General features: G+C 43.8%; 1 protein-coding gene across 28 annotated transcripts in view; it reads left to right on the forward strand.

Annotated features, from left to right (window-relative positions):
• Nucleotides 1–16,041, forward strand: part of GTF2I (general transcription factor IIi) — a 108,548-nt gene that overhangs the window by 73,585 nt on the left and 18,922 nt on the right. For all 28 annotated transcript variants that reach the window (XM_074034793.1, XM_065541821.2, XM_074034799.1 and 25 more), the window contains 7 exons: nucleotides 364–474; nucleotides 1,819–1,884; nucleotides 4,984–5,167; nucleotides 6,418–6,476; nucleotides 7,964–8,035; nucleotides 9,008–9,191; nucleotides 11,386–11,444. In XM_074034793.1, the coding sequence (XP_073890894.1) occupies nucleotides 364–474; nucleotides 1,819–1,884; nucleotides 4,984–5,167; nucleotides 6,418–6,476; nucleotides 7,964–8,035; nucleotides 9,008–9,191; nucleotides 11,386–11,444 (735 nt within the window). The remainder of the gene's footprint in view (nucleotides 1–363; nucleotides 475–1,818; nucleotides 1,885–4,983; nucleotides 5,168–6,417; nucleotides 6,477–7,963; nucleotides 8,036–9,007; nucleotides 9,192–11,385; nucleotides 11,445–16,041) is intronic.

The raw sequence follows: 16,041 nt of genomic DNA on the forward strand, positions 1-16,041 counted from the left end.
ATCCCCTTTTACTTACTTGTATAACTTTAGGAGGCTGTCTTCATTAAAAGTTTTTTCTTGAAAGTCTTAAAACAATATAGTTCTTGGCAATTTGAAAGTTATTTGAGAAGGGGAAATTTATAATGACAATTCAAATGAAGCAAACTAAAAAATAATGAAGAAAGACAGAGGAAAAAGCAGTATTCACTTGAACACATTCCAAACAAATAGGAAAAAGCCTGCTAAAGCTCACAATACAGAAATAATTATTGATACTCAAAATAGCTTTCAAGTCCCGCTCACCTTTTCAATGTTGGGAATTGACCAGGAGGTGACTGTAACTCTAAGACGGTTCTTCCAGTGATGACCATTTTCTTTTTCAAGATGATGATTATTCTCCACCTTCTAAGAGACCAAAGACCAATGAGCTACCACAGCCACCAGTCCCGGAACCCGCCAATGCTGGGAAGCGGAAAGTGAGGGAGTTCAACTTTGGTAAGTTCTCAGCGAAATACGTGACCTTTTCCTTCATCTTCTGGACTCTCACTCTCTATCACACTGTCTATCAGTGTGACTGATAAATGTTGCAACATGCTCTGCGGGGGGGAAATGCTTTAGCCTGTATTACTGCATTATAATCTCATCTTTGGAAAGCCAGGAGCATTTTGGAAGTTACATTACAGACATTGTTTAAACATAGTTTGGATTTACCAAAGCATAGGACATTGTCTTGTCTGATGATAATTAGTCGGCTCAAGATTAGTGCTAAAGACTTAGTAATTTATTTCTCTTAGCTTTAAAACCTTTATTTCAGAACTATTTCACCTCTTGGTTTTCTGTTTTTGCACCGTGTCCCTGCGGCTGCTAATCTGTGAGCTCCCAATGGATGATGTATCCTAGCAAGCGACTGAATGAGATATTAGTGGCAAATGATGTTGATGATTCATATTTTGAATAAATGGAACATTGAGCTTGTATACATTTTGAAAATAGTACTTTAATATTCCACTGTGTCATAGTCACAATGATTGCATATGAATTGAATTTTTGTACTTTTAAAATATGTTTTTCTTCTTTATTTTTAATTTTTATTATTAATTTTTTGAGACAGAGTCTCGCTCTGTCACCTAGACTGAAGTGCAGTGGCACGATCTTGGCTCCCAGCAACCTCCACCTCCCGGGTTAAGTGATTCTTCTGCCTCAGCCTCCCGAGTAGCTGGGACTACAGGCGCCCACCAGCACGCCCAGCTAATTGTATTTTTAGTAGAGATGGGGTTTCACTGTGTTGGCCAGGCTGGAATCAAACTCCTGACCTCCGGTGATCCGCCTGCCTCAACCTCCCAAAGTGCTGGGATTACAGGCATGAGCCACTGCGCTTGGCCTGTTCTTTAGCATTCTAAGTTGCAACTATATATCCATAAAGTCTTATTTCCACACAATTAAGACATGTTTTAGGAAGTTTGTTAAAAGACCCCTGGAGACCTCTTTATCGTGGGCTCCCTTTTGCCATGTTTAATTCGCTTGATCTTTTCTGTCCTCCTGCTTTTCAGAAATTGAAAGGCTAAAAAGAGGCGCTAAATGTTAAAACTTCTCTTCTAGTCTCCCATGACACTATTAAAAGTAATGGCAAAAGCCGCAGTTACTTTTGCACCAACCTCATAATTCTAAGAACCACCAGAAGAAAAGGGAAAGGTCTTTGGAAAGCAGTAAAATGATATGGACAGTTGGGATGTAAAAATGTAGAAAATATGTCATTGTATGTTCGGTCAGCCCAAGACCCTAGTGCCGCCCCGATGGTAGGGACTTCTTAATGGGAATTAACTTTTGCTCAATTTTCAGAGAAATGGAATGCTCGCATCACTGATCTACGTAAACAAGTTGAAGAATTGTTTGAAAGGAAATATGGTATGTCTAAACAGGAAAATTCCTGTAATGCTTTGTTCATGAGCATTTACACAATGGCGTTACTGTTCACCATGGGGGTGATATGGACAAGCCCAGCCCAGGGCTGCCAGTGAACCGTGCCACACTGACTTACACGTCTCTCATTGTAAGGTCCTTAGTGGTGTCTGTCTAAATATTAGAAACAGTCTTTGTTTCTAGATTACAGTAAAGATAAGGAAAAGTTGTATTTCTGTAGTTATCAGCTAACATTTCTTTTAAACTTTCAGCATGGATATTTGGGAATGGATTTACGTATTACAAAGCTCCGGATCTTGGGGATTTCATTAAAAATTATTTTTTTAATTGATAGTTTCTCTTAATCTACTTTGTTAAATCCAGTATTCGCTGAGATCCCCCTATTGTCTCTACTTTTATCATTTTATTTTATTTTTTTTTTGAGACAGAGTCTCTGCAGTGCAGTGGTGCGATCTTGGCTCACTGCAACCTCCACCTCCCGGTTTCAAGCAATTCTCCTGCCTCAGTCACGCAAGTAGCTGGGACTACAGGTGCCTGCCATCATGCCCTGCTAATTTTTATATTTTTAGTAGGGACAAGGTTTCACCGTGTTGGTCAGGCTACTCTCAAACTCCTGACCTCAAGTGATCCTCCCGCCTCGGCCTGCCAAAGTGCTGGCATTACAGGCATGAGCCACCATCCTGGCCACTGCTTTTATCTTGATGTATAACTGAGTTGATGCTAGATTTCAATTCCTTCTTTGTCCTTTTACTATTCTATCCTACAGCCACCTTTATATAATGATGAAAGAAATTCGCAATTTATCATTTTTATTTTTTTATAAAATATTTAAAACGATTTAAAAATAAGTCATTTTATTTTTATCATATTTGTTATCTATTTTATTATCATCTGTTATTATCATTTTTATTTGGATGACAACTTTGCCATTAACTAGCAAGCTGTAAAATTGTATGATATGCAGTTTTAACTGAATTGCTATAAGTGAAAATTTAAACGCAGTAAGCCATATTGATGGTATTTGTGTTAATAAATTTAAAATGAGCATTTTTTCTTCATCATGAGTAATATGACCTACCCCTCAATGAAAATCTAGAATTAGAGTAAATTTGCTAATGAATTCAACAAATTTTCCGTATTTTTAGCGATTTACTTCAGGTTCTCTTAGTGTTTCTCCCAGTTTTTAATAGCTTACACCTTTTTTGCCCTTTTTTTTGTTTTTTTTTTTTGAGATGGAGTTTCCCTCTTGTCGCCTAGTCTGGAGTGGCGGGATCTCGGCTCACTGCAACCTCTGCCTCCCAGGTTCAAGCAATTCTCCTGTCTGAGCCTCCTGAGTAGTTGAGATTACAGGTGCCCGCCACCATGCCTAGCTGATTTTTGTATTTTTAGTAGTGACGGGGTTTCACCATGTTGGCCGGGCTGGTCTCAAACTCCTGACCTCAGGTGATCTACCCACCTCGGCCTCCCAGAGTGCTGGGATTACAGGCATGAACCACTGCGCCCAGCCCCGTGTTCTTTATTGGTTCATTCTGAAGCAAAAACCTCATAGCATGCGCTACCTGGAAGCAATGTAACCTACTGGTAAGATCATAGGCTCTAGGGGGGGTCGGGCGCAGTGGTTCACGCCTGTAATCCCAGTACTTTGGGAGGCTGAGGTGGGCGGATCACGAGGTCAGGAGCTTGAGACCATCCTGGCTAACACGGTGAAACCTCCTCTCTATTAAAAATAGAAAAAATTAGCCGGGCGTGGTGGCGGGCGCCTGTAGTCCCAGCTACTTGGGAGGCTGAGGCGGGAGAATGGCGTGAACCTGGGAGGCGGAGCTTGCAGTAAGCCGAGATCGCACCACTGCAAATGTACTATATCAGTTTCATAAATGTCAGTGCTTTTCATGAAATCAAACAGGTTATGTTGTGGGGCTTTTGTTGTGATGGTGATTTATTAGATTATTTTGTATACAAGACAATAAATAATGTTCACCAACTTGTGAAATTATAGAAACATCTTCACATTTTATAATTTCAAAGCCATATTAATGGTAATTGCCTTAGGGAGTGATATTTTCATTGTGACATATAAATACGATATTCAAGTTTAGTGTACAACAGAGGATATTGACTAACTCAATGCTAATGTGTAATATGGTACACTTGAAGTTTCAGTACAAAGATTAATGTTTAGCAAATAGACTTTTACACACAATTATGGCAAAAAAAATGGAGCTTTTCTTTTGGGAGTGCACATGTTGTGTTTGATTTTAATACTCCCCATACTCTTGACTGTTTATAGCTGTTGTATTATTTTACTGTTGGGTAAATAAATGTTAGCAGAGATATTGTAGTTCAGGAGAATCTTCTGCTTCTGTTATTTATTTATTTATTTATTTATATTTATTATTTGAGACGGAGTCTTGCTCTGTCACCCAGGCTGGAGTGCAATGGCACGATCTCAGCTCACTGCAACACCTGCTTCCCAGGTTCAAGCGATTCTCCTGCCTCAGCCTCCCGAGTAGCTGGGATTACAGGCGCCCACCATCATGCCCGACTAATTTTCATATTTTTTGTACAGACAGGGTTTCACCATGTTGGTCAGGCTGGTCTTGAACTCCTGACCTCAGGTGATTGACCTACCTCGGCCTCCCAAAGTGTTGGGATGGCACTCATGAGCCACTGTGACCAGCCTGCCTCTATTATTTAACAGAAATTATTTTTATAAGTCCAATAAGGTTACACTGATGTTTATGTTTTTAAAATACTGCTTCTTCCATTTAGTACTATATGTATTAAATGATATTACCTGTTGTGTTTTTCTGGCTTTGTAATGTGGTTCAGATTTCTGTAGAAAGTCTGGCTGTATTCACATTGCCTTAAAGTAATGGGCTACTTCACTGCAGGCTTTGATAAACAGAATATTAGAATTTTTGGTGTTCTTTCTATTACCCTCATAGTATTTTTCTTCTGATTCAATCACAATAACAAGTAAAGATCAAATTATAAAAGTTAAAGAGCAATACAGATTCAATGATTTATTATTCTTTTCTACAAATCGTGTTTAAATGGTGTCTCCTTCTCTTTTTGTCCTTATAGCTCAAGCCATAAAAGCCAAAGGTCCGGTGACGATCCCATACCCTCTTTTCCAGTCTCATGTTGAAGACCTTTATGTAGAAGGACTTCCTGAAGGAATTCCTTTTAGAAGGCCATCTACTTATGGAATTCCTCGCCTTGAGAGGATATTACTTGCAAAGGAAAGGATTCGTTTTGTGATTAAGAAGTAAGACTCTTGTCTCTTTTCTGAGTAATACATCTTTTTTATTGTTGACAAATATTCATTCACCACTAGGGTTCTATGTGATGAAGTTTGAGTTATTTTGTGTATTTTTATCTTCTCCTTTTTAGCTGATGTGGGTCCAACATTGCATCAGTCATCCAGGGTTGGCATTTGAAGCATGAACAGTGCCCGCACTGGACTGGCATGCAACTGACATTTTCTTTCACAATTTTCTGCTACTTTTGCTAAAGAACATAGAATCCACGCCTTTTTTTTAGGCCTGAGATTTTTTTTTTTTTTTTTTTTTTCCTGAGATGGAGTCTCACACTGGAACCCAGGCTTGAGTGCAGTGTCGTGATCTCGGCTCACTGTAACCTCTGCCTCCCAGGTTCAAGCGATTCTCGTGCCTCAGACTCCCTAGTAGCTGAGATTACAGGTGTGCGCCACCACGCCTGGCTAATTTTTGTATTTTTAGTAGAGATGGTGTTTCACCATGTTGGCGAGGCTGGTCTTGAACTCCTGACCTCAGATAATCTGCCCACCTTGCCCTCATAGGCCTGAGATTTTTAAAGCATGTGTGGGAATATATGATTGTTTATATAGATGTGTGGAGGAAGATGGTCTTGAATGCAATGTGACATTAAAGGATCCCATTTAAGATTTTTGTAATATGCTTCAAAGAGCTGTGGGTTGCAAAGTTACGTCTTGTGAGGATACCTGCTCCATGAAGCATCTTATTAGACAATTTGCAATTATTATTTTGCTTTTTACTCTGTAGAAACCGCAAATTAAGCTTCAGTTGTGGGCTGGGTGTGGTGGCTCACAACTGTAATCCCAGCACTTTGGGAGGCCAGGGCGGGTGGATCACCTGAGGTCAGGAGTTCGAGACCAGCCAGGTCAACAATGGCAAAACCTCGTCTCCACTAAAAATACAAAAATCAGCCAGGCATGGTGGCGGGCGCCTGGAGTCCCAGCTACTTGGGAGGCTGAGGCAGGAGGATTGTTTGAACCCGGGAGGTGGAGGTTGCAGTGAGTCGAGACCGCACCATTGCACTCCAGCCTGGGAACAAGAGCAAAACACCGTCTCAGGCAAAACAAAACAAAACAAAAAAAGATTTAGTTGTGCTCAAGCATCCAGATTATCTTTTCTTTTCAAAACCAGCCTTGCTGACTAAATGTTAAATATGTACTAGTGGTTATTAGTTTGCTGAATATTGCCTAGTGAATATTGAGTACTTATTCTCACCTTTCAGACATGAGCTTCTGAATTCAACACGTGAAGATTTACAGCTTGATAAACCAGCTTCAGGAGGTCGGTCTTCAATCTCGAGGCAGATCAGAAGATTATGTGCAATAATTATTTCACGCTTGACATTGATTTCTTCTTTATGTTACCTTCCATATGAAATAATATGTCTCTAACTATTAATTATGTGCCATTACAGGAGAATTCATGTTGTCAAAATTCTGTCTAATAATTTCTAGAAGAGTAGTGCATCTTTTTATTAACCCATTGTAAATACATGTAAATATTGCATTTATGGGTAGACAGAAGTAAAAGAAGAATATATGTTCTACTTTTGATGCAAGATTTATCTGGCATAATGCATTGAACAGTTTATTATTGAAGTCTACACGAGTCAATGGAACAAGCATTCATTGAATGTCCATGATGTACAGAACATAAGAAGGTTTCCTTTTAGAGCATGGAGCCATTTATATCATCTCTTGATTGTTAGATGTATTTGATTTTGTTTTGTTTTTTGAGACAGAGTCTTGCTCTGTCGCCCAGGCTGGGGTGCAGTGGTGCAATCTCAGCTCACTGCAACCTCCCGCCTCCTGGGTTCAAGCGATTCTCCTGCCTCAGCTTCCTGAGTAGCTGGGATTATAGGTGCCCGCCACCACGCCCAGCTAATTTTTGTATTTTTAGTAGAGACAGGGTTTCACCATGTTGGCCAGGCTGATCTCGAACTCCTGACCTCAGGTGATCTGCTCGCCTCGGCCTCCCAGGATTACAGGCATGAGCCACCGTGCCCAGCCTGTTAGATGTGTTTTAAAAGAAATAGAAATAGAATTGATTTTCTTGCATGCTTTTGCTCTGGAGTTGAGTGGAGTGGGGACAAAACAGAAGGGAATCACTGTTGATATTTAGTAAGATAGAAGGATTGCAGCAAGATCATATCTCTAATCTTCCTGTAGCAAGTGTTACCTGCTAGCTGTTCCTGAATACACTGAGTTTTGCTTTTTCCTAGCTTTAATGGATGTTCCGTTCTTCCTCTTTTGTACAGTGTCAGCATTGTTTTAGGAATAAATACATTCTAGAATCTCAAGAATAATTAAGAATAATTTTATTTTTGTGCTGTCTTTTTTGTTTGTTTGTTTTAAAGATAGAGTCTCACTCTGTTGCCCAGGCTGGAGTACAATGGTGCGATCTCAGCTCACTGCAACCTCTGCCTTCTGGGTTCAAGTGATTCTCCTGCCTCAGCCTCCCAAGTAGCTGGGATTACAGGTGCCTGCCGTCACGCCTGGCTAATTTTTGTATTTTTAGTAGAGACGGGGTTTCACCATGTTGGCCAGGCTGGTCTCGAACTCCTGACCTCAAGTGACCTGCCTGCCTCAGCTTCCCAAAGTGTTGGGATTACATGCATGAGCCATCGCGCCTGGCCACAAATCTTAGAAATAATTTTAGTCACAGGAAAAGGAAAAGTTATACCTCTTATTTTATAGTAATAATATTTAATATTCAAAGTTAGTAAACCCATTAAATTGAGAAAACTTGTATTACTGTTATTTTGACAGTAAAGGAAGAATGGTATGCCAGAATCACTAAATTAAGAAAGATGGTGGATCAACTTTTCTGCAAAAAATTTGGTAAGTCTGTTTTTTTAAATTACCACTTCAACTAAAATGTATTACTGAGTAATGTTTTTTAAAATGTTGTTTTATTTTAGGAAAGTAAATACAGTGAATAGGACTCAGCTCTAGTATTCTCTGTTTTGGTTTTTTTTTTGGTTTTTTTGTTTTTTTTGCTTTTTTTGAGAGGGAGTCTCGCTCTGTTGCCCAGGCTGGAGTGTAATGGTGCTATCTCAGCTCACTGCAGCCTCCTCCCGGGTTCAAGTAATTCTCCTGCCTCAGCTTCCCAAGTAGCTAGGATTACAGGTGCCCGCCACCACGCCTGGCTAACTTTTGTATTTTTAGTAGAGATGGGGTTTCACCATGTTGGCCAGGCTGGTCTCGAACTCCTGATCTCAGGTGATCCACCCGCCTTAGCCTCCCAAAGTGCTGAGATCACAGGCGTGAGCCACCGCACCTGGCCCCCATTCCATGAATTATTTGTGGGAAGTTATTTCCTTTAAAATGGCATGCTCATGAGGTTGAAGGGGTAAAGAACATTGATCTGGCTGCCATGCAGATGAAACTGTAGTCTGAAATGTGCCAGTTTGCCGCAGCCGATGGAGGAGGGTAATTACGGTCCTGAACAGTTAGTAGCAAAGGCCGCTTCCAGGTAGTATTTAGGTTGTGTCCTCTATTGTCCATGATGATTTTCTTTCTCTCTTTTCTTCCTAAGGATATTGAAAAACAAAGTTTCATCTTTTAAAGATCTCAGAGCTATTAAGATTGTCTTAGGACCAGGACACTTAACTCTGCCAACATCTGGCTGTTGATGATCTGTCATCTCTACTTGTCTTTGCTGTATTAAGTGTATTCAATAGTTAATAAACATGTTTCTAGAAAGAGTTTTTTTCAATTAAAACAAAACTGACCTGTGCCTTGCTTTGGATTGTACTAAAATCTGATTTCCATACAAGTGTAGTCTCCTGAATTGCTTTGATTTTTGTCCAGCGGAAGCCTTGGGGAGCACTGAAGCCAAGGCTGTACCGTACCAAAAATTTGAGGCACACCCGAATGATCTGTATGTGGAAGGACTGCCAGAAAACATTCCTTTCAGAAGTCCCTCATGGTATGGAATCCCGAGGCTGGAAAAAATCATTCAAGTGGGCAATCGAATTAAATTTGTTATTAAAAGGTAAGATGATAATCTGCAGAAATAGTTGTGGTGTCTTCACTGAGAAGAGGTTAATTTGATGAAGAAGGGCCTTTTGTTTACCTTATCATGACTTCTTTATATCGACAATGAAGGCATTAATATTTAGATTCACTGAGTGAACCAGTATTTATTAATATAAGCATCAGATGTGCAAAACTGGGTCTAACAAGAACGCTGTCACTGGGGCCTTCATACACAGAAAAATGCACTGAAGGCTGGGCACAGCGGCTCACGCCTGTGATCCCAGCACTTTGGGAGGCCGAGGTGGGTGGATCACTTGAGGTTAGGAGATCGAGACCATCCTGGTAACACAGTGAAACCCCTTCTCTACTAAAAATACAAAAAAAATTAGCCAGGCATGGTGGCGGGTGCCTGTAGCCCCAGCTACTCGGGAAGCTGAGGCAGGAGAATGGCGTGAACCCGGGAGGCGGAGGTTGCAGTGAGCCGAGATCATGCCACTACTCCAGCCTGAGGGACAGAGCAAGACTCCATCTCAAAAACAAACAAACAAAAAGGCCTAGCCTGGCCAACATGATGAAGCCCCATTTCTAGTAAAAATACAGAAATTAGGCCGGGCGCGGTGGCTCAAGCCTGTAATCCCAGCACTTTGGGAGGCCGAGACGGGCGGATCACGAGGTCAGGAGATCGAGAGACCATCCCGGCTAACACGGTGAAACCCCGTCTCTACTAAAAAATACAAAAAAACTAGCCGGGCGAGGTGGCGGGCGCCTGTAGTCCCAGCTACTCGGGAGGCTGAGGCAGGAGAATGGCGTAAACCCGGGAGGCAGAGCTTGCAGTGAGCTGAGATCCGGCCACTGCACTCCAGCCTGGGTGACAGAGCAAGACTCCGTCTCAAAAAAAAAAAAAAAATACAGAAATTAGCTGGACGCAGTGGTGTGAGCCTGTAATCCCAGCTACTCGGGAGGCTGAGGTTGGAGAATTGCTTGAACCTCGGAGGCAGAGGTTGCAGCGAGCTGAGATTGTGCCACTGTACTCCAGCCTGGGCAGCAGAGCGAGACTCCATCTCAAAAAAAGAAAAATGGAATGAAGTGTTAAACTGAGCATCTTTAGGGGAGAAGGCGAGGATGGCACACCCAGCTCGGTCACTTGTGCATCCGGAAGGATGGAAGGTGTTTCAAGTGAAGGAAATCATATGAGTAGCGGCAGGAGGTGGCCAGTATGCCCACATAGCCACATAACTCCCCCATTGTGTGTGGAGTGAGGAGTGCCACGTGGGCGTGATGGGGTTGCGTGGATCGGCTTGGGTGGGCAAGTAGAGGAAGGCCTCAGATCCTACGAAAGCAGAGGCAGTCACGAAATGGTCTGGAAGCAGATCCCTCTGAAAATAATTTGGATCTGCCCGTTAGAAAGGTAATTCTGGCTTGATTTTGAAGGGCAACACAGTGGGTAGTTTGGGGGCGGGAGTAGGAACAGAAGGCCTCTCTCCACTCATTGAAAGGATGTGGAAGGCTAAACCTTGCTTACTGCTTGGGGTCGTGCCTCTGTGTGCTTGTTGGGACTGAGTTATAAGGGATAGGAAGGCCGGGCGCGGTGGCTCAAGCCTGTAATCCCAGCACTTTGGGAGGCCGAGACGGGCGGATCACGAGGTCAGGAGATCAAGACCATCCTGGCTAACACGGTGAAACCCCGTCTCTACTAAAAAGTACAAAAAACTAGCCGGGCGAGGTGGCGGGCGCCTATAGTCCCAGCTACTCAGGAGGCTGAGGCAGGAGAATGGCGGGAACCCGGGAGGCGGAGCTTGCAGTGAGCTGAGATCTGGCCACTGCACCCCAGCCTGGGCGACAGAGCGAGACTCCGTCTCAAAAAAAAAAAAAAAAAAAGGGATAGGAAATGTTTAAGATGCTATAGCAAGCTGCTTCTGGCTGTGCTAGACAGTTCATCTAAGATTCAGAAACAGAACTGAGCTGGTTTGGGGGAAAAGTGACTGTCACCTGTTTATCTTAAATATAAGATGACTTTGAAGGTCTCACCCGAATATCCGAAAATTGCCATTTTCAAAATAAACTCAAGTCACAGAAGTGATTTTTTCTCACTATAAAATGAAGGCAGAATGCACCATACTTAAAACGAACTGGCAATGCACAGCTGTGTGAGAAAGGCCCGTGAGTTTCTTCCAAATGCTTTATTACTAATATTAACTCTGTTTTTACAGACCAGAACTTCTGACTCACAGTACCACTGAAGTTACTCAGCCGAGAACGAATACACCAGGTAAACTAGTTGTGAAATCCTTTTTTAAAAACACAGATCAGCCGGGCGCGGTGGCTCACGCCTGTAATCCCTGCACTTCAGGAGGCTGAGGTGGGCGGATCACGAGGTCAGGAGATCGAGACCATCCTGGCTAACACGGTGAAACCCCGTGTCTACTTAACATACAAAAAAAATTAGCCGGACATGGTGGTGGTCGCCTGTAGTCCCAGCTACTCAGGAGGCTGAGGCAGGAGAATGGCGTGAACCTGGGAGGCAGAGCTTGCAGTGAGCCGAGATCGTGCCACTGTACTGCAGCCTGGGCAACAGAGCGAGACTCTTTCAGAAAAAAAAACAAGCACAGATCAATACTTTTTAAGCTTTTAAAAGTTCGTCTTTTGGCCGGGCGCGGTGGCTCAAGCCTGTAATCCCAGCATTTTGGGAGGCCGAGACAGGCGGATCACGAGGTCAGAAGATCGAGACCATCCTGGCTAACATGGTGAAACCCCATCTCTACTAAAAAAATACAAAAAAATAGCCGGGCACGGTGGCGGGCGCCTGTAGTTCCAGCTACTCGGGAGGCTGAGACAGGAGAATGGCGTAAACCCGGGAGGCGGAGCTGGCAGTGAGCTGAGATCCGGCCACTGCACTCCAGCCTGGGCCCCAGAGCGAGACTCCGTCTCAAAAAAAAAAAAAAAAGTTCGTCTTTTAAAATTATGGAAGTCTTCCTTTCCCCGCCTCCCCAAAAAATGGTCTGCAGTAGCTCAGTCCGGGCACTCCTTGATTTATCAATGTGAACACCTGCAGTGCGTGGATAACTCAAGCTTTGACGGTAGACCACTGCTGTCCACGAGAAAGACAGTGTGCCCCACAAATGCAAGCCACGCGTGTAATCGTCCATGTTCTAGTTCAGCCTGTAATCATTATAAAGAAATACACGAGGAAGTATTTCACGGTCTTTATATCATGTTCTTTATTTAACAGTTGGCACGTCTTTCATACTCACAGCATATTTCAGTTCCAAGTAGCCACATTTCAGACACTTCAACTGCCCGGGGATAGTACCTGCTATATACATTTAGACCTTAATGTTTATTCGTATGTATCCTGTTCCTAAAATGGCAAAGACTGTAACTCTGACCTGCACACAAATATCACAGCCTAATAGGAAAGATCTAAGAAGCCTCTGTTCAATGAATGATGTTATTTTCTTTATTAGAGCTCTAAGTGTGCCTTTATTTCTTTCCTATCTTTTTTTTTTTTTTTTTTTTGAGATGGAGTCTCACTCTGTTGCCCAGGCTGGAGTGCAGTGGTGTGATCTCAACTTACTGGGGCCTCCACCTCCTGGGTTCAAGCAATTCTGCTTCATCCTCCCAAGTAGCTGGGACTATAGTCGCAAGCCACCACACCTGGCTAATTTTTGTATCTTTAGTAGAGATGGGGTTTCACCGTGTTGGCCCGGCTGGTCTCGAACTCCTGACGTCAGGTGATCCACCTTCCCTGGCCTCCCAAAGTGTTGGAATTACAGGCGTGAGCCACTGCACCTGACCTCTGTCTTTTTGTTTGCTATTGTGTAATGTCAGAGTAAGTGACCACAATTTGTAGATCATCAACCACCTTAGGAACTTCTGTTGTCAAGAACCCATAAATGGCCATACCCTGGAGTGTGAAGGTTTCTGTTGTCAGGAAATAAGTGTTTGGAATCAAGTATGAAATTTTTGTGTGTATCAGGTGTTTACAGATTTGTGCAGTTAAACATGCTCATGAATACTAAGGCGAACAAATGTTTCAAGTTGGGTTCATGGCTGTGCCCTAAAATACAGCTTCTTGAGCTCTTACAGTACCTCGTGGCCATTAGTGAAGGTCAGTCAGTGTGCCAAATAGATGTTGTGTGGATTATGGCATGGAAAGTGGCTGAGAAATTCTGTAGTAGGGTCACAAAATTATCTTGGTCCAGGAGTCCTGCAGTGGAGAAGATAAAAGTCAATGCTTAACTCATAGGTTCACCTCAGCATGCTTTTGATTTGGTCAAGGAATCAAAGTATTGGTGAAGAATTGAAGATTGGAAGTGACACATTTTTTGCTCAGGGAAGTAATGGAGAAAGAAAAATCTTCCTGGAGGTAGATCTTCAGTTTGGATTAATCGGAACGTGATGAAACCTGTAGAAACCCTCATTTCTCAAGACAAAGCTCAAATTCAAGGTTGTGAGGAGTGCAGTCACTGCTTTTGTTAGGGGCGGTTTTGACAGTGACTGCAAAAACTGAGAATGCGAAGCCTGTATTATATAAAGAATGTGCAAGCACCATAGAAGTCACTGCAAGGACTGGGTACTGGAGCAGTGCTGGACCGCCATCGTCACCAGAGTGCAGCAGCCGTCACCAGAAGGAGAATCTCCACTCTCATCACTAACAGCACTTGACTTTGTCCCATTCATAAAAAATCTTGGAAGGAATTAGAGGTGCTTGTGGTTTCTCATTCCAACACCTTACTTGGCCTGCCTGTGTGGAACATGCATTATGAGTCTTTGGACAGGACAATTCAAGTCACAGACCACATGACAAAAGAATTTTGTGGCCATCGGAATTGTCTGCTTAAACCCACCATAGGTGCACATTGTCCTCAGCTTGGTGAAAGGGAGATGTCACACACGAGAAGGCAGTGGAGCCAGGCACGTGACGGAGTGGGAGGTGGCACCTGGCTCTGTGAGGAGGCCGTGAAGTCCTGCATGGGAGGAGCAAGGTGGGGAGTGGGGAGCAGGGCAGAAGAAGAGGCTGAGCAGGTAATAGAGGCGCTCGACCTTTGCAGAGGAAGAGTCCGTGGTCTTTATTGGTGGTATTCAAATGTGGTTCATACCAGAGGTATTTTCTGTGGCTGAATGGACTACTCTGAAATCCACAGGGAAAAAACTCACATTCAACCCTTGAGATGCTAAGTTTTCTTTTAAAGTAAAGGAAATGCTACAAGATTTTCTGAAACCACCAACCTTTAGCGATAACGTCAGACATTCTCCAACATTTTCCAGCAGTTTGTCAGCAATCAGAGATGACCTCCACACCGAGGCGAACCCTCCACCCCGCCCGACCCCTTTCCTCTTTCTCTTTCCCTCCTTTCCTCATCCAGGAACACTCCAGTCAAACTGCAGTGTCTCCAAGTTGACCTCCATCCTCATCCACACCTGAACATTCTGTCCACATCAGTGATATTCTACATGTCTTTATAATAACTTTTTAAAAAAATTTTTTCATGTTTAAAAGGTAAGGGTTGTCTTCTGGGTGGGAAAACATGCCCCACTGTCACTGTGTGACATCTCCTAGGTCTTTTACCATTGCTTTCTTTTTTTTTTTTTTGAAGTGATGTTTCCTTTTATGTCCGTTGCTTTAAGCCATTTGTGAAATTACAGTGATTTCTGGGGTGGGGACAGAGGGAAGGCAGTGGTAAAAGTCAGTGGTGCTGTGGCCCAGTTAGCTGGAGGAGGTTTGGGGCAGGGCGGCCTTCACTGGGGCACCTGGAGGAGCACGGACGGCCCTGCGGGCAGGTGGGTGAGTTCTGAGAGCTGGAGGGCTGGTATGCAGCATCCTTCGTGGTTCCAGCTTGTGGCCTTGATCAGGCCGTCACCTGCGGTGGCCACTGAGCTGGTGATGAACTCCACTGCCCTGGAGTTGCCCTTGGCAGAGATCATGGCCACTGCCCTCTGCTGCTCAGCCTTTGCCACCACGGATCTGGCCCTTTCCTTCCTGCTGAGCCACCTCTTTGGTTCCACTGCTTCTACCAACTCCTTCCTGAAGGTCAGATCCAAGGTCATAGCATCCAGGAGGACCCCGAAAGTTGCTGCTTGCTCTGAAGTCTGAAGGTCAGATCCAAGGTCATAGCATCCAGGAGGAGCCCGAAGGTTGCTGCTTGCTCCAAAGTTAATTGCTCACCTGTCTGGAGCCCAGCTCTCCCTGCGTGATCAGTTCTCCAGCGTCAGCCCAAGCCACCCCCGGCTTGAGGAGCTCTGCGGTGATGGACGGCAGCACACTCTTCATTGGCTTCTCCGGTAATTGGAAGATGGGAGAACCTGGCCGGCAACAGGCGGGAAGAGGACGCCCAGTGTGATGATGACAATCTTTGCTCACAGTGATGACTGACACCTTATGTGGTCAAGAGCAGCAGTCAGAGATAATTGGCTTCTTTTCCCATGGGATGAGAAAGTGAGTTCCTTCCCCATCACAGTGTCCTGAATGCCATGGAATTGGTCAAAGATGACAGACAGCTCTCTGTCCAGCATCACATCGTAGAAGGCAGAGTTCCTCACGCCTCCTGCAGCAGCAGCTAAGGCCAGGCCAGACTTGGCAACTGTGTTTCCGTCTGCTGGACCCACTCAGGCCTCCGTCCACTCCGGCCCCACGTGAATTCCATCCCTTTATCATTGATTTCTGATGAGAAAAGTCACTTTGATTAGTGAAGTGTTGCTTTATGTGGATTTTTAGGCACACATCTGTTAGATAAAACAAGGATTGCCTGTAGAGAAAGCAAATAAAAGCGAAGTCCCTCGTGTTGAAACTGGTGTGGGAGCCCTTGAACCTTACGCAGCTGGCCTCCCTGCCCTGACCAAGTTCGCTGAGGGACTTCTCCAAGGAG

The sequence above is a fragment of the Macaca fascicularis genome, chromosome 3 (assembly GCF_037993035.2).
Source record: "Macaca fascicularis isolate 582-1 chromosome 3, T2T-MFA8v1.1".
Taxonomy (NCBI): domain Eukaryota; kingdom Metazoa; phylum Chordata; class Mammalia; order Primates; family Cercopithecidae; genus Macaca; species Macaca fascicularis.